At 37.3% G+C, this 26,116-nt stretch overlaps 1 protein-coding gene across 8 annotated transcripts in view; it reads right to left on the bottom strand.

Moving 5' to 3' along the window:
• Window positions 1-26,116, bottom strand: part of ATRX (ATRX chromatin remodeler) — a 224,319-nt gene that overhangs the window by 11,618 nt on the left and 186,585 nt on the right. For all 8 annotated transcript variants that reach the window (XM_023202314.2, XM_026452141.1, XM_026452137.1 and 5 more), the window contains 4 exons: window positions 6,632-6,781; window positions 5,657-5,782; window positions 4,823-4,918; window positions 4,208-4,336 (listed from right to left, as the gene is read on the bottom strand). In XM_023202314.2, coding sequence (XP_023058082.1) covers window positions 4,208-4,336; window positions 4,823-4,918; window positions 5,657-5,782; window positions 6,632-6,781 — 501 coding nt within the window. The remainder of the gene's footprint in view (window positions 1-4,207; window positions 4,337-4,822; window positions 4,919-5,656; window positions 5,783-6,631; window positions 6,782-26,116) is intronic.

Below are 26,116 nucleotides of genomic sequence, written 5' to 3'. Positions count from 1 at the left end.
CAAAAAAAAAAAAAAAAAAAAAAAAAAAAAAAAAAAAAAGAAAACAACAACAAGAGGAATTTTTGAAACTATATAAACACATGAAAATTGAACAATATGCTCCTGAATGACCAGTGGGTCAAATAAGACATTAAGAAGAAAATCGAAAAATTTCTTAAAACAAATGATAAAGGAAACACAACATACAAAAACCTATGGGATACAGCAAAGGCATTACTAAGAGGAAAGTTTATAGCTCTCAGTGCGTACATCAGAAAAGAAAAGAAACTTCAATTAAACGCCTACCAACGCATCTTAAAAAGAACTAGAAAAACAAAAGAAAACAAAACCCCAGATTAGTAAAATAAATAATAAAGATCAGTGCAGAAATAAATACAAAGTTGGGTTTTTTGAGAAGATAAACAAAATTGACAAACCATTAGCCAGACTAAGAAAAAGAAGGGGCTTGGCGCAGTGGCTCATGCCTGTAATGCCAACACTTTGGGAGGCTGAGGCGGGCGGATCACGAGGTCAGGAGATCGAGACCATCCTGGCTAACATGGTGAAACCCCATCTCTACTAAAAATACAAAAAATTAGCCGGGCGTGGTGGCGGGTGCCTGTAGTCTCAGCTCTCAGGAGGCCGAGGCAGGAGAATGGTGTGAACCCAGAAGGTGGAGCTTGCCGTGAGCCGAGATCAAGCCACTGCACTCCAGCTTGGATGACAGAGCGAGATTCCGTCTCAAAAAAAAAGAAGATTCAAATAAATAAAATCAGAGATCAAAAAGTAGATATTAAAACTGATACCAAAGAAATTCAAACAAGCATTAGAGGGTCCTATGACAAACTACATGCAAACAATTGGAAAACCCAGAAGAAATGGATAAATTCCAAGACACATACAATCTACCAAGATTGAAACACTAAGAAATCCAAAATCTGAAACAGACCAGTAACAAGTGGCGAGATTAGAGCTGTAATAAAAAGTCTTGCAGCAAAGAAAAGCCTGGAAACCAATATCTTCACTGCTGAATTTTACCAAACGTTTAAAGAAGAACTAACACCAATCTTCCTCAAACTACTGTGAGAAGGAGAGGAGGAGGGAATACTTCACACACATTCTATAAGGCCAGTAACACCCTGATACCAAAATCAGACAGACACATCAAAAAAAGAAAACTACAGGGCAATATCTGAGATAAACATTCATGCAAAAATCCGCAACAAAATACTAGTAAACACAATTCAATAACACATTAAAAAGGCGTTGTTGAACATGACAAAGTGGGATTTATCCAAGGGCTTCAAGGATGACTTAACATATGCAAATCAATCAACGTGATACATCAAATAACAGAATGAAGGACAAAAACCATATGATAATTTCAACTGATGCTGAAAAAACATATGATAATATTCAGCATCCCTTCATGATATAAATCCTCAAAAAACCGGTTATAGAAGGAACATACCCCAACACAATGAAACCCATATATTGACAGGCTCACAGCCAGTATCATACTCAATGGGGAAAAAAGTGAAAGACTTTCCTCTAAAAATTGGAACACAACAAGGACGCCAGCTTTTACCACTGTTATTCAACATAGTTCTGGAAGTCATAGCTAGAGCAATCAGACAAGAGAAAGAAATAAAGGGCATGCCAGTTGGAAAAGAAGAAGTCAAATTATCCTGTTTGCAAATGATATGATCTGGTATTTGGAAAAACCTAAAGACCACACCAAAAATATTTTAGAACTGATAAACAAACTTAGTAAAGTGGCAGCATACAAAATCAGCAGCATTTCTAAATGCCAGCAGTGAATAATCTGAAAAAGAAATTGAGAAAATAATCCCATTTACGGTAGCCACAGTCAAAATTAAATATCTAGGAATAAACTTAACGAAAGTGAAAGATGTCTACAATGAAAACTACACAATGCTGATGAAAGAAATGGAAGAGGGTACAAAAAAATGAGAAGATATTCCATGTTCATGAATTGGATAAATTAACATTGTTAAAATGTCCATATACCCAAAGCAATCTATAGATACAATGCAATCCCTATCAATATACCAATGACATTCTTTACAGAAAAAAAAAAAAAAAAAACCTGAAATTTTCATGGAACCACAAAAGACCCAGAATAGGCAAAGCTGTAGTGAGCAAAAAGAACAAAACTGGGGGAATCATATTACCTGACTTCAAATTATACTACAGAGCTACAGTAACCAAAACAGCATGGTACTGGCATAAAAACAGACACACAGACCAAGAGAACAGAAGAGAGAACCCAGAAACAAATCCACACACCAGTGAACTCATTTTTGGCACAGGTGCCATGAACATGCATTGGAGATAGGACAGTCTCATTCATAAATGGTGCTGTGGAAGCTGGATATCCATACGCAGAACAATGAAAGAAGACCCCTATCTCTTGCCATATACAACATTCAAATCAAAATGAATTAAAGACTTAAATCTGAGACCTCAAACTATGAATCCACTACAGAAAAACATTGGGCAAACTGTCCAGGACATTGAACTGGCAAGGATTTCTTGAGTAATATCTCACAAGTACAGGCAACTAAAGAAAAAATGGACAAACAGGATACCATTAAGTTAAAAAGCTTCTGCATAGCAAAGGAAACAATCAACAATGCAAAGAGACAACCCACAGAATGCGAGAAAATATTTGCAAGCCTTCCAATTGACAAGGGATTAATAACCAGACTATATACGGAGCTCAAACAACTGCATAGAAAAAAAAATCTAATAATCAGATTTAAAAATGGGCAAAATATCTGAATAGACATTTCTCAAAAGAAGACATACGAATGGCAACCAGGCATAAGAAAAGGTACTCAACATCATCAATCATTAGATAATGCAAATCAACACTACAATGAGAGGCTGGGAATGGTCACTGACACCTGTAATTTGAACACTTTGGGAGGCTGAGGTCGGAGGATTGCTTAAGACCAAGAGTTTGAGACCAGCCTGGGAAATATAGTGAGACCCTGTCTCTAGAAAACCAACCAACCAAACAAAAAAGACAATGAAATATCATCTTACCCCAGTTAAAATGGCCTTTATCCAAAAGACAGGCAATAATTAATATTGGTAAGGATGTGGAGAAAAGGGAATTTGCGTACACTGTTGTTAGCAACGTATATTAGTACAAGCACTATGGCAAACAGTTGGGAGGTTCCTCAGAAAACTAAAAATAGAGGTACTATATGATTCACCAATCCCACTGCTAGGTCTATACCCAAAAGAAAGGAAATCAGTATATTGAATAGGTATCTGCACTCTCATGTTTATTGTAGCACTGTTTACAATATTAAGATTTGGAAGCAACCTAAGTATCAACCAACAGATGAATGAACAAAGAATACATGGTACATATACACAATGGAGTACTATTCAGCCATAAAAAAGAACGAGATCCTGCCATTTGCAATAACATGCATGGAACTGGAGATCATTATGTTAAGTGAAATAAGCCAGGCATAGAAAGACAAAGTTCACATGTTCTCATTTATTTCTGGAAGCTAAAAGCTAAAACAATTGAATGGGGATAGAAAATAGAATGGCTGAGAAGGGTAGCAGGGACTGGGGTAATGGGGGATGGTTAGTTAATAGGTACAAAAGTATAGTTAGAATGAATAAGATCTAGTATTTGATACCACAACAGGGTGACTACAGTCAAAAATAATTTATTGCACATTTAAAAATAACTACAAGGGTATAACTGGATTGTTTATAACACAAAGAAAGGATAAGTGTTTGAGGTGATAGATATCCTTTACCCTGATGTGATTATTATGCACTGTATACCTGTATCAATATACCTTATGTACCCCCAAAATATATATACCTATTATATACTCATAAAAATTAAAAGTTAAATAAAATACAAATGGCAAATGTGGTAAAACTCTGGCAAAAATTCCTACGTAGATGTTCAGAATATATGAGAAATAAAATTATATGGACTAGATCCTATGTAAACTTCAAGGATTCCCATTTAGGTAGCTGTTACATTTTTGTAACAAAATATATTACTTTTACTTGACATTCCTGGGTTTTTTACATTTCTTCCAGAATTATCAATGACCATCCATCACTCCATAGTAGGAATAATTACTGACGTAGATGTCATAGAAACTTATTATTATAAATTCAAGAAAATTAAACATAACCTAGAAACAGAAGTCAGAATTCTTACCATCTGTTGTTTTGTCAATACATCATTGTAGATTGCTTCTCTTCGTTTAACATCAAGCTCCTGGCTGGCTTGTCTACTTAATGCTAACGCCTGTACTTGGGCCTCTGAGAGATTCATGTTCTCCTTCCACTAAAAGAAAAATTTTCTATTTACTCCTTATTACTGTACAATTGAAGAAAAAATAATTAAGGTATTTTAAGGTATTTGGAATTTTCCAAGGTCCCCCCCCTTTCTTTTATTCTTTTCTAAAGAGAATCATGATGCAAAACAGGGTACTAAGTTGTTCACTGCTGTACCTGGACTGGCTGTCTCTGGAATGAAACAATAATTTAGATTTAATTTGTGCAACTGGTAATTAAAATGTTTATGTAAACAATGCATACATTTCCATGTTTGATTTCTCAATTCTTACATTTTATCCATTTCTCTTTTGTGCCAACATCTATGTAAAATTGCTGGGTTACCGTTTGGCACTATTATCCATCCATTTTACCAGTATTTTACTATTGCAAATCAATTTATAAGATGGAAACAATTAAAAATTTTTGAAAATGGCAGTAGGGGGTGGAGGGAACAAATTTGAGGTTGGAATAAGACAATTGCCAATTAGCTTACTACAGCTGAAATTATATCTTCAAGAGGTTGAATCCTCACTGCTGTCACACTGTTTGTTGCTTCTACAACTTTTTCTCTTCCTTGATTAATGAGGTCCTAGAAGAATGCAAGAAATAAGTTATATAAGGCAGAAAGACAGCATAGTGTTAAAGTATAGGAATCCTTCCATTTGCCAATTTATAGCAGTTGGTTTTAAAACTCTTTAAATAATTGAAGAGAACAGAAAAATTCAGTATCAATAAAGTGGAGTAAAACATACCAATGCTCAAAGAGTCTTGTTAGGAAGATTAAAAGTTTGAGTTTTATCACACCAATAATTTAATAATTTAGATGAATCCACAAGCACATTTTATAATGCGTTTCAGATTCAATTAAGTCATTATTGGTATAATAAAAATCCAATCTTTCCTATTTAATTTACAATTGATTCCAGCTTTAAATCATTTCTTTCATAATATTGGGCATTATATATTTAATTGTACATCTATAATGCACTTGAATAGAAATTAATATTTATCTTACTTTCAAACAGTAAGATAGCAATTTTATTATGAATATATTATAACTGAAGAAGGTGCTACTTCCCAAGCCAGTCAGCAGCCCTATTGTTTCTTAATTAAAATAATTCAAACTACATTAATTCACCAACTGATTCCTTTGTGCTCTGAACAAACCATATTTTACAACATTATGTTGGTTCAAAACAGTCAACAAATAAAATAAAAATTTATTGGTCTATTCAGGGGTAATCTTTTGGAGAATGAACCCTCAACAACAAGGCACTTGAAATTGCCTTTAATTCATGTTAAACTACTTTTGTACTTCACAACTCACCTCTAGCTGTTGATTACTCATTGCTGACAGGGCTCCCAAATTGAAAGGAATATAAGGAGTTTGAGAGTTGAAACTGACAGGGGGTAAATTGGTCCCAGTTGGTATGTTGAAACGCATGGTCAGTCCCTAAAAACAAAAAAAATTACGCACTTTTCACATTGTGATTTAAAACTTGAAATTCTACATCACCTACTGGTTTAGAAAAGAATCCACATTCTCAGATCCAGGAAATTATTAACACTCTTCCACACACAAACAAAACACCCTTTTCACCCGAAACCAAGATCTTATTACATGGAAAGTTTTAACCCCTAAAGGTGTACTTTTTTTTATGATAATTCCCACAGAATGGGGGCAACTCAAAAGAATTCTGATGAGACTCTAAACATCACATTAATGTTAAAGAGGTTTGGTACAATAAGTTAGGAGTTTGAAAAGGATTCAGGTATTAGGATAAGGTTTCTCATGCTCAGGCATATTTTTGCTCAAGTGGGTTGATGTTTAAAACAGACATAGAAGGATCTTAAATAAAGCTGCTGCTGGAGCAAACGGCATTAATGTCTAAAAATGAAATATTTTTGTGTTCTGATATTCAGCCAAAATTTAGATTTCATGGTATACATGCAAAGCTACATTTACTACAACCTCCAAACACTAAGCTCCTATATGTTTGTTACTACAGAGAGGGTACTGATGGGAGGTTCGTGGTGCTAAATATATGGCTTCCCACTCATCTCTCAATTCAACAAATACTAACCACAAATGGGGTTACTACTCTGTAAGTGTAAACTGTTTTCTTCTGTCTCCTCCTCCTACTCTACCACCAAAGGTAGCTGAAACCAACCCATAAAGGGGACTGTGTTCCTAAAACCCACTATATTATTATCACCTGTTTCAAATGTGACCCTTTTCTTCTTCATTGCTCTTTCAAATCACTAACATAACAAAAACGAAAACACATTTTGCATCAACTACCTTCTTCTCTGCTTCATACTCAGCCCAAGCTGCTTTTCTTTCTTCTTCAGTCAACTCTTCTTCTTCTTTGTGGTCCAAAAGAGAATCATGTTCATGATATCCTACAATGTGTTCCTTATGTATCTGAAGGAGTTCTGCAAGTATGGTATCCTGTTTAGAGGGGTTGAAATAAAAGACAATTATTTTTCCCCTCTGGATAGTATAATACCTCCATAGTTCTATGGTCAACTGTACTAGAAACTAAAACCTGATTGCTACATATATATTTCTGATATATATGACAGATTACCTAAAAAACAGCAACAAAACATGTAACACCAGTCTCTTATGTAAGACTTTCATGTTTATACAGTATGTTTTAGGCATTCAATTTTTTTTTAATTACTAGTTTTCAGATTTCAAGGTCCTTCCACCAACTTAACATTTTTTTTCACATGTATTTTATTTTGTGCTTAATTCTGAGTTGATAAATGCTAACATAAGTCTGCTTAAATTAGTGATGATATTGGATGCCTGTGCTAGAAATCAAGGCTACTCCTATTTATACATAATAAACAACCTTATTTTCACAATCATTTTAGCTGCCAACCACTGTATTAACAAAAATCTAATCTAAATTAATCTAAACAGTTATAGGACAGTTTAACTGAAACATATAGCCCTTATACTCCAACTGCAGGAAGGTCAAATGTTAAATTACACTGTAAAGACCCATGGGTCAAATTTAAATTGATACATTTTTTGATTTATTATCATAGTATATATATTTTAAAGAAATCATGGTATCTTAAGCCAATCTTTTAAGATTATAAAAAATTGGGATCATTTATATACTCAGTAAGAACACTAAACTCCTGCTCTGTGTAATTATGACTGTGAGAGTGAGACACAAAGATAGATGGGGTGGGGGTTTAACGTGAATTACAGATACGTTACTTTTAATAAATTTAAAATATTCACAAGTTGTTCATTAAGAAATCACATAAGAAAACCTGGATCTATAAAAGGCAAATGAATTCACTTTACAGAAGGATTTTCCATAGCTTTTAACAAGTTTTCCTAGAACACACTTTCTAAATTGAGTGTGAATTTAGTGAAGGGACATAATTACTGATCAGATGAAGGCAGTGGAGGCACATATATAGCACATTGAATTCAAATTTAATCTGCATCTAGTGATGCTTAATGCACTCATAAATTTTTGCATAGACAAAGTCCACATTTGAAAATAATTATGCCTTTACACACCTTGAGTACAGGGTCCAAAAAGTGGTAAGAATTCAAATGTGTATTAAATAACTCAAGATAAAAATTCAAATCATGAGGCCCTAGGTTTTTTTTTTTTTTTCTATACAATAGCAAATACTGACACTAATTCCAAATATTCTGATATTTAAAATCTTGTAAACAACTTTTTATCTTGCTACTCCAATAAACATTTGCAACAATTATTTCCTTTCTTAACAGAACTGATTTTCTTAATAGATATAACCATAATAGAGACTTTATAATTCTTGTTTATTTTATTTCATTTTATTTTTTTAGATAGGGTCCCATGTTGTCACCCAAGCTGGAGTGCAGTGGTTTGATCACAGTTCACTGCTGCCTTGAACTCCTGGGCTCAAGTGATTCTCCTGCCTCAGCCTCCCGAGTAGCTAGGACTACAGGTGCATACCACTGTACCTGGCTAATTTTAAAAATTCTGTAGACATAGGATCTCAGTATGTTTCCCAGGCTGGTTTCAAATTCCTGGCCTCAAGTGATCCTCCCACCTTGATCTCCCAAAATACTGAGATTACAACAGGTATAATCCATTTTGAGATGTATGTGTGTGCTATTTCCTTTGTTGAAAACAAAAAACAATAAAAGACCATACAAATGAGAGGACCCAATAAAGTCTACTGGTAGAATACATGGATGCTAACAGGCTTAGTTACTTTGAAATTTGAAATGTTAACTAAATGCTTCTCTCTCACGCCAATGTAGAAACCTGTGATCAAAGTTGACGTCTCTGGCTTATGCCACATACAATAGGTTTATCATCACTAGATCAATCTCCAAAGTCCACTGTTACTGACCAGGCAGGCAGGAAGACAGGCCAATCTGCATTAATTTATTCTACTAAAAGATAGGGCTTTCTTAAATGTGTAACTCCTATGCCCACTCCCCCAACACATACATGCCAAACACGACTCGAGAGAGATAAAATAATAAAACCAGATAACATTGACTAACATTTTTAGCACATTTACCAAATACAATGAGAAAAGTCAGCTGTTCTACAACACACCAAATAAATTACAAGATTAAAATGTTCTATGGATAATCTCTAATTTTACTTCTGTGTAGCAATAAATGATCTTAATCATAGTCAGATCAGTTCATTTCTCTAAGAAAGCAATCTGGATAAGAGAAAGGCCAAGAAAACTGTATACTAGGAACTAATTCATTTCTATCTGTGCCACTGATTCTCTCAATAACACTGGATAATAACTTAGTCTAGCTATGACTGTAAATTAAATATGGATGATACACTCTCTGCTCACGTGTGTAACAGGATGATATGAAAATAGCAGGAATAAACAAAAGCATGAAAATACCCAATTCTTTGGAAATAAACACTGTCAAGTGCGGTATTTATTTCTCAATTATAAACACCACAATTTAGAACATTAATTATGTCTTTAATGGTTGGAGGGGAAGCCTTTCCAGAAATGCATGTACACATAAACATATACACAAACTCATATACAGCCTTTTAAAAAATGTCTGAGATATCAGGAAAGCTTTATTAAGTCAGTCCTTAGCATTCTATAATTTCTAAGTCCAAATGTATCATCATGGAATTAGTAGAAATTGAAGCCCAGAGAGGCAAAGTAACTTTTTCCGATTACACAGCTAAGGACTACCTAGGACTGGAAACTAAATTTCCTGGCTCCTATGCAGTGATGATTCCATCACACCACAAAGAATGTCTGTTTTCTTGAGATACAGTTCCTCTACTTCCCAGACCTATTCCCTTAGGTAAAAAAAGATAATTCACTGAAAGATTCCAGGGGAGGGGGAACTTACATCTATTTTCTTACTTTTAGCACTTTTTAACTTTTATTTATGTATTTATTTAGAGACAGAGTCTCGCTCTGTTTCCCGGGCTGGAGTGCAGTGGTGCTCACTGCAACCTCCACCTCCCAGGTTCCAGCGATTCTCCTGCCTCAGCCTCCCAAGTAGCTGGGACTACAGGCACCCGCTACCATGCCTGGCTAATTTTTGTATTTTTAGTAGAGATGGAGTTTCACCAAGTTGGCCAGGCTGGTCTCGAACTCCTGACCTCAAGTGATCCACCCGCCTCGGCTTCCCAAAGTGCTGGGATTACAGGCATAAGCCACTGAACCTGGCCTGCACTTTTGTACTTTTTGAACTTTTTAAAACAAGCATGTTAATTTAATAAAAGAAAACATAAAAACTGAAAAAACAAGTCTCAAGACAAACTTGTGAAAGGCCAGTTCATGCTTATACTATACCTGAAAATAATACCACGTACTGTTTTACCATTTGCATCTTCAGGAGATACTTATTTTTGAGAAACGTCATTTCTAAACCCCTTTAATGTATTCACCCCACTAATTCCAGATTTAAAACCTATCCTATCAAGTCAGACGTGACTGTCTAAGGTCAGGTTATGGTGAAGGTTCAGCCTCTAACCATGCAATAACTTTCCTTTTGACTTGCGAGTCAACTGAAATGCCAATGTAAGTGACAGGAAAAGTACATGTGAATTTGTTTGTTTTCTATCCTAGAAAGTTTCAGATTTTTTGCCTAAAACATTACCTCCATCCTGGCTACTATAATCCCTCTTTTCAAAGAACCAAACCAAACAAAATGCAAACAATACTAACATCCAATTACAAAACCAGGAAATAACTACCAGTAACATTTGTTATGTATTCCTCCACACATTTACACACACACACACACACCTTTGCATAAAAATGGAATTGGACAAAGGGCAAGATGGCTGATGAGAAGCAGCTGTGGTCTGTGGCACTCACAGAGAGGCATGAAAAGGGGTGAATGAATCCAACACCTTCAAATGAAATACTCAGGTTCTTACATTGGGACTGAACAGGCAAAAAGCACAGAGAGCAAGGAGAATGTGCGGGGGGGCTATGGCCCATCTAGGAGCCACGTGGAGCAAAAGGAACCCCCACTCCCAGCCAGGGAAGGCAGTGAGTGTGTGTGTGCAATCCGCTCAGGAAGCCAGGCTTCTCCGATGGATCTTTGCAACATGCGGAGCAGGAGATCCCCTTGTGAACCCATTCCACCAGGATCTTGGGTCTGATACACAGAGCTGTGTGGAGGCTCGGCAAAACAGCAGCTCAGGCGCACAGAGACCCAGGAATTTTGCATGCTCCTGCCACGGGATCCCTGCCAAGGCGTAAAATCCATCCATATACATTCCTAGGAAGGGGTCTGAATACAGGGAGCCAAGCAGCATGGCTCGGCAGGCCCCATTTCCATCGCACCTCACAGACTTGGAATCCCAGCTAGCCAACAGCAGAGGGCTGAAATCCGCCTGAGACAAGCCCAAGTTCCAGGGGGAGGGGCGGTCGCCATCTCTGCAATTCAGGGGAAGTAGCCAATCCAGCCTGCCAGCTGTGAAGAGTGGACACAGCCCAGAGGAGGAGGGGCCGCCCACAGCACAGTGCCGTGGCCTTGCCAGATAAGGGGGCCAGACCGCTTCTTTAACCAGACGGACCCACTCCAAACTGAGTAGGACTTACCATGCAGGGTCAGAGATCTGAGCTCTCGCTGGGAGGGAGCTGGCGGTAGCGGGGAGGGGCGGCTGATATCTCTGTGGTTTCTGGGGACTCAGTTGTTCCAGCCTGTCCGTTGTGGAGAGTGCAGATCACCCAGCCGAGGAGCACCGCCCCCGCCCCCCACAAGGCATAGTGCAGCCGCCTTGCCAGATTGTAGCCAGACTGTTTATTTGACAGGCCCCGACCCACTCCTGCAGACGAGATCTGATATCTCCATGGGAGGGAGCTCCCCAGGGGAGGGCCGGCGGCCATCTCTGTGCTTCCGTTAAATCAGCCATTCCAGCTTGCTGGCTATGGAGAATAAAGGTGGTACAGAGGAAAAAACCCCAGTGCAACACACCTGCTCTACCAAGAAGCAACCAGACTGTTTCATTGGGTGCGTCCCTGATCCCATCCCTCCTGACTGGGTGAGATCTTCCAGTGCAGGTCGCCAGCCGCCTCCTGCAGGTGCGGGAAAGGCAGAGGAAACTGGGGTCTGGAGCAGACCCCCAGCTAACCACAGGAGCCTTACAGTAGAGTGGCGTGACTGTTAAAATAAAAACAAACAAACAGAAAACAACAGCAATAGCAACAACAACAAAAAGGCCCTGGGGAAAAAAAACCCATTCAAAGGGCAGCAACCTCAAGGATCAAAGGTAGATAAGCCCACAAAGATGAGAAACAATCAATGCAAAAACGCTGAAAACTCAAAAAGCCAGAGTGCCTTTTCTTCTCCAAATGACCGCAACACCACTCCAGCAAGAGCACAGAACTGGGCTGAGGCTGAGAAGGATGAAGTAACAGAAATACGCTTCAGAAGGTCAGTAATAACAAATTTTGCTGGGCTAAAAAAGCATGTTTTAACCCAAGGCAAAGAAGCTAAGTATCATGATAAAACAATACAGGAGCGTATATAGAAAGAACAGCCAGTTTAGAGAGGAACATAACCAACCTGATGGAGCTGAAAAACACAACATGAGAACTTCACAATGCAATCAAACTTCACAATGCAACTAATAGCAGAAGAGACCAAGGTGAGGAAAGAATCTTAGAGCTGGAAGACTATCTTTCTAAAGTAAGACAGGCAGACAAGAATAGAGAAAAAAGAATGAAAAGGAATGAACAAAACCTCTGAGAATTATGGGATTATGTAAGGAGACCAAATCTACGACTGACTGGGGTCCCTAAAACTGACAGGGAGAATGGAACCAAGCTGGAAAACATACTTCAGGATATAATGGAGGAGAACTTCCACAACCTAGCAAGACAGGCCAAAATTCAAATTCAGGAAATGCAGAGAACCCCAGTAAGATATTCCATGAGAAGATCAACCCCAAGATACATAATCATCAGATTCTCCAAGGTCGAAATGAAAGAAAAAATGTTGAGGGCAGCCAGAGAGAAAGGCCAGGTCACTTACACAAAATGAAGCCCATCAGACTAATAGTAGACCTCTTAGCGAAAAACCTGTAAGCCAGAAGAGATTAGGGGCCAATATTCAACATTCTTAAAGAAAAGAAATTCCAGCCCAGAATTTCATATCCAGCCAAACTAAGGTTCATAAGCAAAGGAGAAATAAGATCCTTTTTAGACAAGCAAATGCTGAGGGAATTCATCACTAGCAGGCCTGCCTTGCAAGAGGTCCTGAAGGAAGCACTAAATATGGAAAGAAAAAACCATTATCAGCCACTAAAAAATACACTGAAGTACACAGTCCAGTGACACTATGAAGCAACCACACAAACAAGTCTGCAAAATAACCAGCTAGCATCATGATGACAGGATCCAATTCACACATAACAGTACTAACTTAAAATGGAAATGGGCTAACTGCCCAAATTAAAAGACACAGAATGGCAAGTTGGATAAAGAGTCAAGCCCCATTGGTATGGTGTCTTCAAGAGACCCATGTCATGTGCCAAAGACACCCATAGGCTGAAAATAAAGGGACACAAGAAAATTTACCAAGCAAATGGAAAACAGGAAAAAGCAGGGGTAGCAATCCTAGTTTCTGACAAAACAGACTTTAATACAACAAAGATCAGAAAAGACAAAGACAGGCATTACATAATGGTAAAGGGTTCAATTCTTCAAGAAGAGCTAACTATCCTTAATATATATGCACACAATATAGGAGCACCCAAATTCATAAAGCAAGTTCTTAGAGACCTACAAAGAGAATTAGACTCCCATACAATAATAGTGGGAGCGTTTAACACCCCTCTGACAATATTAGATCATTGAGACAGAAAATTAACAAAGATATTCAGGACCTGAACTCACCTCTGCATCATGTGGACCTGATAGATACTTACAGAACTCTTCACCCAAAAACAACAGAATATACATTCTTCTCATTGCCACACAACACATACTCTAAAATTTATCACATAATAGGAAAATACTCCTCAGCAAATGCAAAAGAACTGAAATCATAACAGTCTCTTAGACCACAGCGCAAGCAAATTAGAACTCAAGAATAAGAAATCCACTCAAAACCATACAACTACATGGAAATTGAACAACCTGCTCCTTAATGACTCTTGGATAAATAATGAAATTAAGGTAGAAATCAAGAAGCTTTTGAAATTAATCTGAACAAAGAGAAAACATATCAGAATCTCTGGGACAGAAATTTATAGCACTAAAATGCCCACATCAAAAAGCTAGAAAGGCTGGGCGCAGTGGCTCATGCCTGTAATCCCTGCAGTTTGGGAGGCCGAGGTGGGTGGATCACTTGAGGTCAGTAGTTCGAGACCAGCCTGACCAACATGGTGAAACCTCATCTCTACTAAAAATACAAAAAATTAGCTAGGTGTGGTGGCAGGCGCCTGTAATCCCAGCTACTTGGGAGGCTGAGGCAGGAGAATCCCTTGAACCCAGGAGGCAGAGGTTGGAGTGAGCTGAGATCGTCCCATTATACTCCAGCCTGGGCAAAAGAGCAAGACTGCATCTCAAAACAAACAAACAAAAAAACAAAACTAGAAAGATCTCAAGTTAACAACCTAACATCTCAACTAAAAGAACTAGAGAACCAAGAGAAATCAAACCCCAAAGCTAGCAGAAGACAAGAAATAACGAAGGTCAGAGCTGAGCTGAAGGAAACAGTGACATGGAAAATCCATTAAAAAAAAAAAAAAATCAATGAATCCAGGAGGTGGTTTCTTAAAAAAATTAATAAAATAGATAGACCGCTAGCTAGGCTAATGAAGAAAAGAAAGAAGAATCAAATAAAATCAGAAACAAGGGGGACATCACCACCTGACCCCACAGAAATGCAAACAACCATCAGAGAATAATATAAACACCTCTACGCACATAAACTAGAAAATCCAAAAGAAACGGGCAATTACTTGGACAAACACACCCTCCAAGACTGAACCAGGAAGAAATTGAATCTCTGAATAGACTAGTAACATGTTCCAAAATTGAGGCAGTAATAAATAGCCTACCAGCCAAAAAAAGCCCAGGACCAGATGGATTCACAGCCGAATTCTACCACAGGTACAAAGAGGAGCTGAATACTGAAACTATTCCAAAAATTACAGAGGAAGGACCCCTCCATAACTCATTCTATGAGGCCAGCATCACCCTGATACGAAAACCTGGCAGAGATACAACAAAAAAAAAGAAAACTTCAGGCCAATATCCTTGATGAACATTGATGCAAAAAAATCCTCAATACAATACTGGCAAACTGAATGAAACAAGCAGCACATCAAAAAGCTTATCCACCACGAGCAAGCTGGTGTCATGCCTGGATTGCAAGGTTGGTTCAACATACGCAAATAAATAAACGTGATTCATCACATAAACAGAACTAAACACAAAAACCACATGGTTATCTCAATAGATGCAAAAAATTTCTTCAATAAAATTGAGCATGCCTTCATTGTTTAAAACTCTCAATAAACTAGGCATTGAAGGAACATACCTCAAAATAATAAGAGCAATATACGACAAACCCATGGCCAATATCATACTGAATGGGCAAAAGCTGGAACCATTCCCCTTGAAAACTGGCACAAGACAAAGATGCCTTCTCTCACCACCCTTACTCAACATAGTATTGGAAGTCCTGGCCAGGGCAATCAGGCAAGAGAAAGAAAGAAAGCGTATTCAAATAGGAAGAGAGGAAGTCAAATTATCTTTGTTTGCATATGTCATGTTCCTATAGTTAGAAAACCTCACTGTCTCAGCCCAAAAGCTTCTTAAGCTGATAAGAAGCTTCAGCAAATTCTCGGGATATAAAATCAATGTGTAAAAATTACTAGCATTCCTATATACCAACAACAGGCAAGCAGAGAGCCAAATCATGAATAAACTCCTATTCACAATTGCTACAGAGAGAATAAAATACCTAGGAATACAGCTAGCAAGGGGGAAGCAAAGGACCTCTTCAAGGAGAACAACAAACCACTGCACAGAGAAATCAGAGAGGATACAAACAGAGAAACATTCCATGCTCATAGACAGGAAGAATCAGTATTGTGAAAATGGCCATACTTCCCAAAGTAACTTATAGATTCAAAGCTATTCCCATTAAACTACCAATGACAATTCTTCACAGAATTAGAAAGACAAAAAAAAAAAAAAAAAACTATTTGAAAATTCATATGGAACCAAAAAAGAGCCCAAATAGCCAATGAATCCTAAGCAAAAAGAACAAAGCTGGAGGCATCATGCTACCTGATTTTATCTATACCACAAGTCTACAGTAACCAAAACAGCATGGTACAGGTACAAACACAGACACATCGACCAATGGAATAGAATAGAGAACCCAGAAATAAGACCACACACCTACAGCCATCTGCTCTTTGACAAACCTGACCAAAACGAGCAATGGGGAAAGGATTCCCTATTTAATAAGTGGTGATAGGAGAACAGGCAAGCCATATGCAGAAAACTGAAACCAGAACCCTTCCTTACACCATACACAAAGTTTAACTCAAGATGGATTACAGACTGAAATGTAAAACCCCGAACTATAAAAACCCCAGAAGAAAATCTAGGCAATTATCATTCAGGATATAGGCATGGGCAAAAATTTCATGAGAAAAACACCAAAAGCAACTGCAACAGAAGCCAAAATTGACAAATGGGATCTAATTAAACTAAAAAGCTTCTGCACAGCAAAAGAAACGATCAGAGTGAACAGACAACCTACAAAATGGAAGAAAACATTTGCAATCTATCCATATCACAAAGGTATAATATCCAGAATCTACAAGAAATTTAAACAAATCTATGAGAAAGAAACAAACAATGCCATTAAAAAGTAGGCAAAGGACATGAACAGATACTTCTCAAAAGAAGACATACTTGTGGCCAATAAACATGAAAAAAAGCTCATCATCACCGATCGTTAGAGAAATGCAAATCAAAACCACAATGAGTTACCATCTGATGCCAATCAGAATGGCTATTATTAAAAAGTCAAAAAACAGCAGATGCTGGAAAGGTTGTGGAGGAAAAGGAACACTTTTACACTGTTGGTGTTCAACCATTGTGGAAGACAGTGTGGCGATTCCTCAAAGACTGAGAGGCAGAAATAACATTTGACCCAGCAATCCCATTACTGGGTATATACCCAAAGGAATAGAAATCATTCTATTATAAAGATACGTGCATGCGTATGTTCACTGCAGCACAAAAGCAAAGTCATGGAATCAACCTATATGCCCATCAATGATAGACTGGATAAAGAAAAGGTGGTACATATACCTGATGATACATATATACACTATGCAGCCATAAAAAGGAACAAGATCATGTCCCTTGCAGGGACATGGATGGAGATAGGAGTCATTATTCTCAGCAAACTAATGCAGGAACAGAAAACCAAACCCCACATGTTCTCACTTATAAAGTGGGACCTGATCAATGAGAACACATGGACACATGGAGGGGGACAACACACACTTGGCGACTGTGGGGTTTGGGTGAGGGAGGGCATCAGGAAGAAGAGCTAATGGATGCTGAGCTTAATACCTGGGTGATGGGATGATCTGTGCAGTAAACCACCATGGCACACGTTTACCTATGTAACAAACCTGCACATGTATTCCGGAACTTAAAAGTTGAAAGAAAATAATGGAATTGAAGTATACGTAGTTTTGAAACATACTCTTATCTCTTAATACCTTTCCGAGGATATCATTTTACATCAAATCCAACCCTTCATCATTTCTAATAGCTGCATAGTGCTTATATAGTTACACTTTATCATCTATTTAATCATTCCCTTACTTAAGAGTTTATTAAAACATTAAGACTGCTTTCAGTTTTTATTACCAAATCTGCAAACAAAAGTTAATGAATAAATTTAATGTATTTCAATCACTTATTTTTACGATTATGCCAAAAATATTCAAAGACTAAGATAAACATGCTTTCCATAATTTTCATTTTAACAAAGAAAAGACCGGGCAAATAAGTTAACTGGTTTTTTAAATTGGAAATCGTTTATGTCGTTCATAAGCAGCAAGGCAGAAGTCTTTCTTTCCTCCAGAGTGCTATGTAAGACATGAATAAGAGAAAAAAAAATAGAGGATTTGTGACACAAACTGTTTCTAAATCTTTCCCTTTTAATTAATAGCAGCATACTATCAATATAAGAAACAAATAATGAAATTAAGAGGACAAAAAAGTATTTGTAACAGAATCTTCAGATTATTTCTTTGGGAAAAAACAGTTTTGCAAAGTCCAGAGCAAGTTATAAAAGTTAATAAAGAAAATTTCTTCCCAATACACAACACAACTGGTGGAAATGTTTTTGTTTTATCCTGTAAAAGCATGCATTTATATTAGTTGCTAGAGTAACACTATTATTGAAAACAATACTGGAACAGAATCTATAATCACTAGGCCAACAGTCATCAAAATGAGATTTAAATTACATCCAAATGTGTACCTTTACTTTTCTTTGTCTAAACTTTTTTTCCTATTTAAGTGAAAAAGCTTATATACTGGGAAAAGCGAGGTCTATATTCTAGCTCACAATCTAAATTAGTTTAAGCTTTTAAAATGACTAGTTTAATTAATAAAACAAAATTAATGATAAATTAAAAGTTTAAGTTAATTTACTTAGAAGTTTAAAGTATTTGGCAAGCTGACAAAAATTCCCATCTAATTAATTCTGAAATTCAACCTTGAAAATAAAATATCTAAAAAAATAATCAAGGCTTTGCCTGGGGGTAAGGGAGGGGGTTTGCCACGTTTCAAAAATATTTTGCTTGCCATTACTTTGAATTTGAGTTTTATAATATCTGGAAATAAAATCACCAGAATACTTAACTGCCACATGACCCACTCAAAAAGCTATGAAAAATTCCTTTTATTGCTTAAATAAATCTAGCTTCTTAGTAAAGAAATTTAATATTCCTGGTCAAAAAGCGTCTACTTTCAAATTTGAAGGCTCTTTCTTCCCAAACTACACTGGAAAAAATGCAGTGAATTTGATAAGTAACTAGAGAGCTTATTGAATGAAATTCTCATAACACCTTGTATCAGATTTTTTGGTCACGAGCACATAACCTTTGTCAAAGAGCATTTATAAATATATCCAGATTCCCAAATTGTTGGTATGAATAAGATAGTGACAACTACAGAACTTGTCACTTTAAATGAAAGAAAAGGCAGGCCTGCCAAACTGACTTAGGTGGAAGGTAAAAGCCTCCTTTGATAAGAATGTTTTCTCCTTAACACTAAAAGAACTAGATACTACATTTAGCAATTTACCTTTAAAAATTGGATATCCATTATAACCATTACATATGCCACATGTCACTGAGGTAGAAAGTCATCATTCTAGGTTTTATATGACTGCAGTGACATTCTAGAGGTTGCAGCTTTCCAAGGATAGCCTCAATCGAAACTCAATTTTCATTCTACACAATCTTGAGTTAACATTATTTCACAAACACTGTTACATTCTCTAACTCAACTATAGGTGCAATGTAAAAAGGAAACAGAAGATATGAAACAGGAATGAAAGCAGCTATTTAGCAGTTCAAATTATGTCCTTTTTTTTTTTTTTTTGAGACAGAGTCTCACTCTGTCACTCAGGCTGGAGTGCAGTGGCACAATCTTAGCTCATTGCAACCTTTGCCTCCTGGGTACAAGCAATTATTCTCATTCAGCTTCCCAAGTAGCTGGAATTACAGGTGCCTGCCACCACCACATGCCTGGCTAATTTTTTTTTTTTTTTTTGTATTTTTGTAGATACAGGGTTTTACCATGTTGTCCAGGCTGGTCTTGAACTCCTGACCTCAAGTGATCCACCCGCCTCAGCCTCCCAAAATGTTGGGATTACAGGTGTGAGCCACCATGCCTGGCCACATCTTTTGTTTTTTAAGAGACAGGGACTCGCTATGTTGCCCAGGCTGGAGTGCAGTGGCTATTCATAGGTGTGATTTTATGTTGCATAGCCTCGAACCCCTGAGCCCAAACAATCCTCCTGCCTCAGTCTCCTGAGTAGCTGGGACTACAAGGGTGTGCCACCACACCTGGCTTTCAAATTATATCTTAGACAAAGAAAACATTAATAAAAGATAAGAAGTACAATAATAAAAAAGGAAATAAGGCCATCTAGTAATTCTTACACTGATCAAAATCTCTCTTGCAATTTATATTCCTTTAAGGGTCCAAAATAATAAATCTGATATAAAAAAACTTGGTCATGCAAACACTAGTAATGGAAGAGACGAAAGTGAGGTATTCACCTACTTAAAAGCCCTTAAAAGGATTATAGCTTCAATTTCTTGCTACTCTTACTCCAGGAGTGTTAAAAGACTTACATATATGAATCAGTCAACTTAACCAATAGAGTAACACCACTTTAGGACATTAATATACAGATACTGTGACACTCAAATATCTACATTAATTCAGAATCATTAATCATTCCAACGTGTTATGTTCTTCTGAACTGTAAATGAAAATGGGGAAAAAAATTGAAGGACATATAGCTTTGTTTCCCAGATTTCTCTCTACAATGGATAATTTCACGAGCAGGTTGCCTGAAATGTAAACACTAAATAATCAACTTATTTGATAAAAAGAAGATCTGTTCCAGCCTTTCGAATTTCAGAGGTAAATTTCATGGAATGATTTAAATTATATATACTTACACACACATGCATGCACACACACACACACCAAAAAAAAAGGTGGTAACTTTGTCAACTGGGAGGCTTTAGGTGTAGTGATTAAGATCATAGGCTCTGGAATACTGCTCTCTAATAGTACTCTCTGCAACGATGGAAATGTTCTGTGTTTGCACTATCCAAGAGAGTAGCTACAAGCCACATGCGACTACTGAGTATCTAAAGTGTGACTAATGTGACGGAGAAACTGATTTTTAACTTAATTTTAATGTAAATGTAAATAGCCATATGGAGCTAGTGGCTCTTGTATTGAACAGTGAGTCTCAAGCAGATTTTAATCTTAGTTCCACCACTTATTAGCCCTTTCTCCTTGAGCAAGTTACCTCGCTGAACCTCAGTCTTCTGGTATATAAAACGGGCTACTAAGTATCTATTTCATGGGATTATTGTGAAGATTAAATACTACACATGAAGTGCTTAGCACAGTGCCTGGTTTTGTGTCACTAAATCTAATGGTCAATTCTTAGACCTGATCCTGTCTTACTCATCAGTAATACGTGACAGAATTTAATCACTCTCTTCATCAAAATACTCTCTTCTCTTGGTTGGCTTCTGGGAGAACTATACTGGTGTTATTTACCACTTTCTATTATTTCTAATACCTTTTCTAATAGTGTTAAAGCTGACCCTCACCTTAAAAAGAAAAAAAAGAAAAGAAAAGAAAAGAGAAGAGCCCAGCATGGTGGTACACGCCTGTAGACTCAGCAACTTGGGAGGCTGAAGCAGTAAGATTGCTTGGGCTCAGGAGTTCAAGACCAGCCTGGGCAATATAGTGAGACTCCATCTCTTTAAAAAAAAAACATATTTCTATACAGAGGCATTTTACACCCTAACCAAGTTTTTCTAATAAAAAATTGAGGAGATGTTTGACAGGACAAATTATCTGATATTGGAGTAGTCTGAGAAAATCCTAGATACATGGTTGTCATAACTTTAGAAAGACCAATAGTTATACCTGTCCTGAAAAAATGTATATATGTATTTTTTAAAACTTAGCAGATACACAATAGCAAAGTCATGGAATCAGCCTAAGTGTCCACCAATGGATGATTGGATAAAGAAAATGTGGTATTTGCATGTTCTCACTTATAAGTGGGAGCTGAATGATGAGAACACATGAACATGTTGAGGGGAACAACACACACTGGGGACTGTCGCAGTGAGGGTTGAGGGGAGAGAGAGCATCAGGAAGAATAGCTAATAGATGCTGGGCTTGATACCTAGGTGTTGAGGTGATCTATACAGCAAACCACCATGGCACACATTTACCCATGTAAACCTGCACATCTTGCACATGTGACCCTGAACTTAAAAGTTGAAGGATAAAAAAGGAAATGTGGTGTGTATACATTGCGTGCACACACACACACACACACACACACCATGGAATACTACTCAGACATAAAAATAAATGAAATCATGTCTTTTGCAACAACATTGGTGGAACTGGAGAGGCCGTTATCTTAAGGAAGTAATTCAGAAATACAAAGTCAAATACTACATATTCTCACCTATAAGTGGGGGCTAAACAATGTGCACACATGGACAAACAGAATAGAATAATAGACACTGGAGACTCCAAAAGGCAGGAGAGTAGGAGGGAGAGGAGGGATAAAAATTATGTATTGCATACAATTAACACTATTCAGGTGATGGTTACGCTAAAAACCCAGACTTCACCACTGTGCAATATATGTTTAAAAACAATGCACTTGTACTCCCTAAATCTATAAAAATAAAGAAATTTTTAAATTAAAAAAGTTAGCTGATGCATAAAGGACACCTCTCATTACCTAAAATCAAAAACACAGTAAGCCTAAGCAATTTTGAGGATCAAATAATGTTGGAACTATAAGAAACTTCGAAATTAATTTGCTGCTCTTATTTTACCAGAGACTGAGGCACAGACATTAAGTGATGCGTCAGTAATTTTTATGTTTATGTAAAGACAAAGGGCCTTGCTGGATTTTTCTTCTTCTCTTTATGAATGCTAACTTTGCTCCTTTTTCTTTGAGACGGAGTCTCACTCTGTCACTAGGCTGGAGTGCAGTGGCGCGATTCGGCTCACCGCAACCTCCCCCTCCTGGGTTCAAGCAATTCTCCTACTTCAGCCTCCCAAGTAGCTGGGACTACAGGCGAGCGCCACCATGCCCAGCTAATTTTTGTACTTTTAGTAGAGATGGGGTTTCACCATGTTGGCCAGAATGGTCTCGATCTCTTGACCTTGTGATCCGCCTGCCTCGGCCTCCCAAAGTGCTGGGATTACAGGTGTGAGCCACCGTGCCCGGCCACTTTACTCCTTAATGGTTGGGTGATCCTTTACTACAAAGGAATAATATCATCTATAGCTCAGAGCTACTGTAAGGAGTAAATGAGACAATGTGTTTAAAGGTACATAGTATAAGCACTCAATATATGTATTACTCCTTTTCCCATACCGGTTTTCAAAAAAATATTAACCCCTTTAAACATGTCATTCATAAAACATTCTTGCCAAAAATGTATGTCATGAATCTCATCAAGCCTTTACATCTAATTTTTGATTTCAAGTATACACAATATATAAGAGGTAGAATAAGTTCAAACACTGTCAGGAAATAATCAAACAAATCCAGAATGGAGGGTGAGAAAACGAATGTGCTAAAATAAAAGAGATGTAATAAAGAGAAACAACCACCACAGACTAACAGTGGATCTCTACAGAAATCCTACAAGCCAGAAGAGAATGGGGGCCAATATTCAACATTCTTAAAGAAAGTAATTTTCAACCCAGAATTTCATATCCAGCTAAACTAAGCTTCATAGATGAAGGATAAATAAATTCCTTTACAGACAAGCAAATTCTGAGAGATTTTGTCACCACCAGGCCTGCCTTATAAGAGCTCCTGAAGGAAGCACTAAACATGGAAAGGAACAACCAGTACCAGACACTGCAAAAACACGCCAAATTGTAAAGACCATTGACGCTATGAAGAAACTGCATCAACTAATAGGCAAAATAACCAGCTAGAATCACAATGACAGGATCAAATTCACACATAACAATATTAACCTTAAATGTAAATGGCCTAAATGATCCAATTAAAAGACACAGACTGGCAAATTGGATGGAGTCAAGCCCCATCAGTTTGCTGTATTCCGGAGACCCACCCCACTTGCAAAGACACACATAGGCTCAAAACAAAGGGATGGAGGAATAATTTACCAAGCAAATGGAAAACAAAAAAAAGCAGGAGTTGCAATGCTAATCTCTGATAAAAGAGACTTTAAACCAACAAAGATCAAAAGAGACCAAGAAGGGCATTACATAATGGTAAAAGGATCAATGCATCAAGAAGAGTTAACTATCCTAAATATATATGCACCCAATACAAGAGCACCCAGATTCATAAAGCAAGTTCTTAGAGGCCTACTAAGAGACTCAGACTCCCATCCAATAATAGTGGGAGACTTTAACACCCCACTGTCAATATCAGACAGATCAATGAGAGAAAATTAACAAGGATATTCAGGACTTGAACTCAGCTCTGGACCAAGTGGACCTAATAGATATCTTCAGAACTCTCTACCCTAAATCAACAGAACAATGCATTTTACTCAGCAACTCCTTGCACTTATTCTAAAATTGACCACATAATTGGAAGTAAAACACCCCTCAGCAAATGCAAAAGAATGGAAATCATAACAGTCTCTCAGACCACAGAGCAATCAAATCAGAACTCAAGATTAAGAAACTCACTCAAAACTGCACAACTGCATGGAAACTGAACAACCTCCTCCTGAATGACTACTGGGTAAATAACAAAATTAAGGCAGAAATAAAGAAGTTCTTTGAAACCAATGAGAACAAAAGACAATGTACCAGAATCTCTGGGACACATTTAATGCAGTGTGTAGAGGGAAATTTATAGCACTAAATGCCCACAAGAGAAAGCAGGAAAGATCTACAATCGACACCCTAACATCACAATTAAAAGAATTAGAGAAGCAAAACCAAACAAATTCAAAAGCTAGCAGAAGACAAGAAATAACTAAGATCAGAGAAGAACTGAAAGAGACAGAGACACAAAAAAACCTTCAAAAAAAAAAATCAATGAATCCAGGAGCTGGTTGTCTGAAAAGATCAACAAAATAGACAGACTGCTAGCTAGACTGATAAAGAAGAAAAGAGAGAAGAATCAAATAGATGCAATAAAAAATGATAAAGGTGATATCAACACTGATCCCACAGAAATAAAAACTACCATCAGAGAATACTAAAAACACCTCTGCACAAATAAACTAGAAAATTTAGAAGAAACTGATGAATTCCTGGACACATACACTCTCCCAAGTCTAAACAAGGAAGAAGTCGAATCTGTGAATAGACCAATAACAAGTTCTGAAATTGAGGCAGTAATTCATAGCCTACACACCAAAAAAAGTCCAGAACCAGATGGATTCACAGCCGAATTCTATCAGAGGTACAAACAGGAGCTGGTACCATTCCTTTTGAAACTATTTCAAACAAAAGAAAAACAGGGAATCTTCCCTAACTCATTTTATGAGGCCAACATCATCCTGATACCAAAACCTGGCAGAGACGCAACAAAAAAGGAAAATTTCAGGCCAATATTCTTGATGAACATCGATGAAATCTTCAGTAAAATACTGACCATCCGAATCTAGCAGCACATCAAAAAGCTTATCCACTACAATCAAGTCGGCTTCATCCCTGGGATGCAAGGCTGCTTCAACATACACAAATCAATAAACATAATCCATCACATAAACAGAACCAATGACAAAAACTATGATTATCTCAATAGATGCAGAAAAGGCCTTCGATATAATTCAACACCTCTTCATGCTAAAAACTCTCAATAAATTAGGTACTGATGGAACATATCTCAAAAGAGTAAGAGCTATTTATGGCAAACCCACAGCCAATATCATACTGAATGGGCAAAAACTGAAAGCATTCCCTTTGAAAACCAGCAAAAGACAAGGATGCCCTCTCTCACCACTCCTATTCAACATAGTATTGGAAGTTCTGCCCAGGGCAACCAGGCAAGAGAAAGAAATAAAGCGTATTCAAATACGAAAAGAGAAAGTCAAATTGTTTGCAGATGACATGACTGTATATTTAGAAAACTCCATCGTCTCAGCCCAAAATCTCCTTAAGCTGATAAGCAACTTCAGCAGTCTCCGAATACAAAATCAATGTGCAAAAACCACAAGCATTCCTATACACCAATAACAGACAAACAGAGAGCCAAATCATGAGTGAACTCCCATTCACAATTACTATTAAGAGAATAAAATACCTACGAATACAACTTACAAGGGATGTGAAAGACCCCTTCACGGAGAACTACAAACCACTGTTCAAGGAAATAAAGAGAGGACACAAACAAATGGAAAAACATTCCATGCTCAAAGATAGGAAGAATCAATATCATGAAAATGGCCATACTGCCCAAACTAATTTATAGATTCAATGCTGTCCCCATCAAGCTACCACTGACTTTATTCACAGA

The sequence above is a fragment of the Piliocolobus tephrosceles genome, chromosome 12 (genome assembly GCF_002776525.5).
Source record: "Piliocolobus tephrosceles isolate RC106 chromosome 12, ASM277652v3, whole genome shotgun sequence".
Lineage (NCBI taxonomy): Eukaryota > Metazoa > Chordata > Mammalia > Primates > Cercopithecidae > Piliocolobus > Piliocolobus tephrosceles.
The sequence above is the reverse complement of the archived record's forward strand: the minus strand, read 5'-3'. Positions and strand labels throughout refer to the sequence as shown.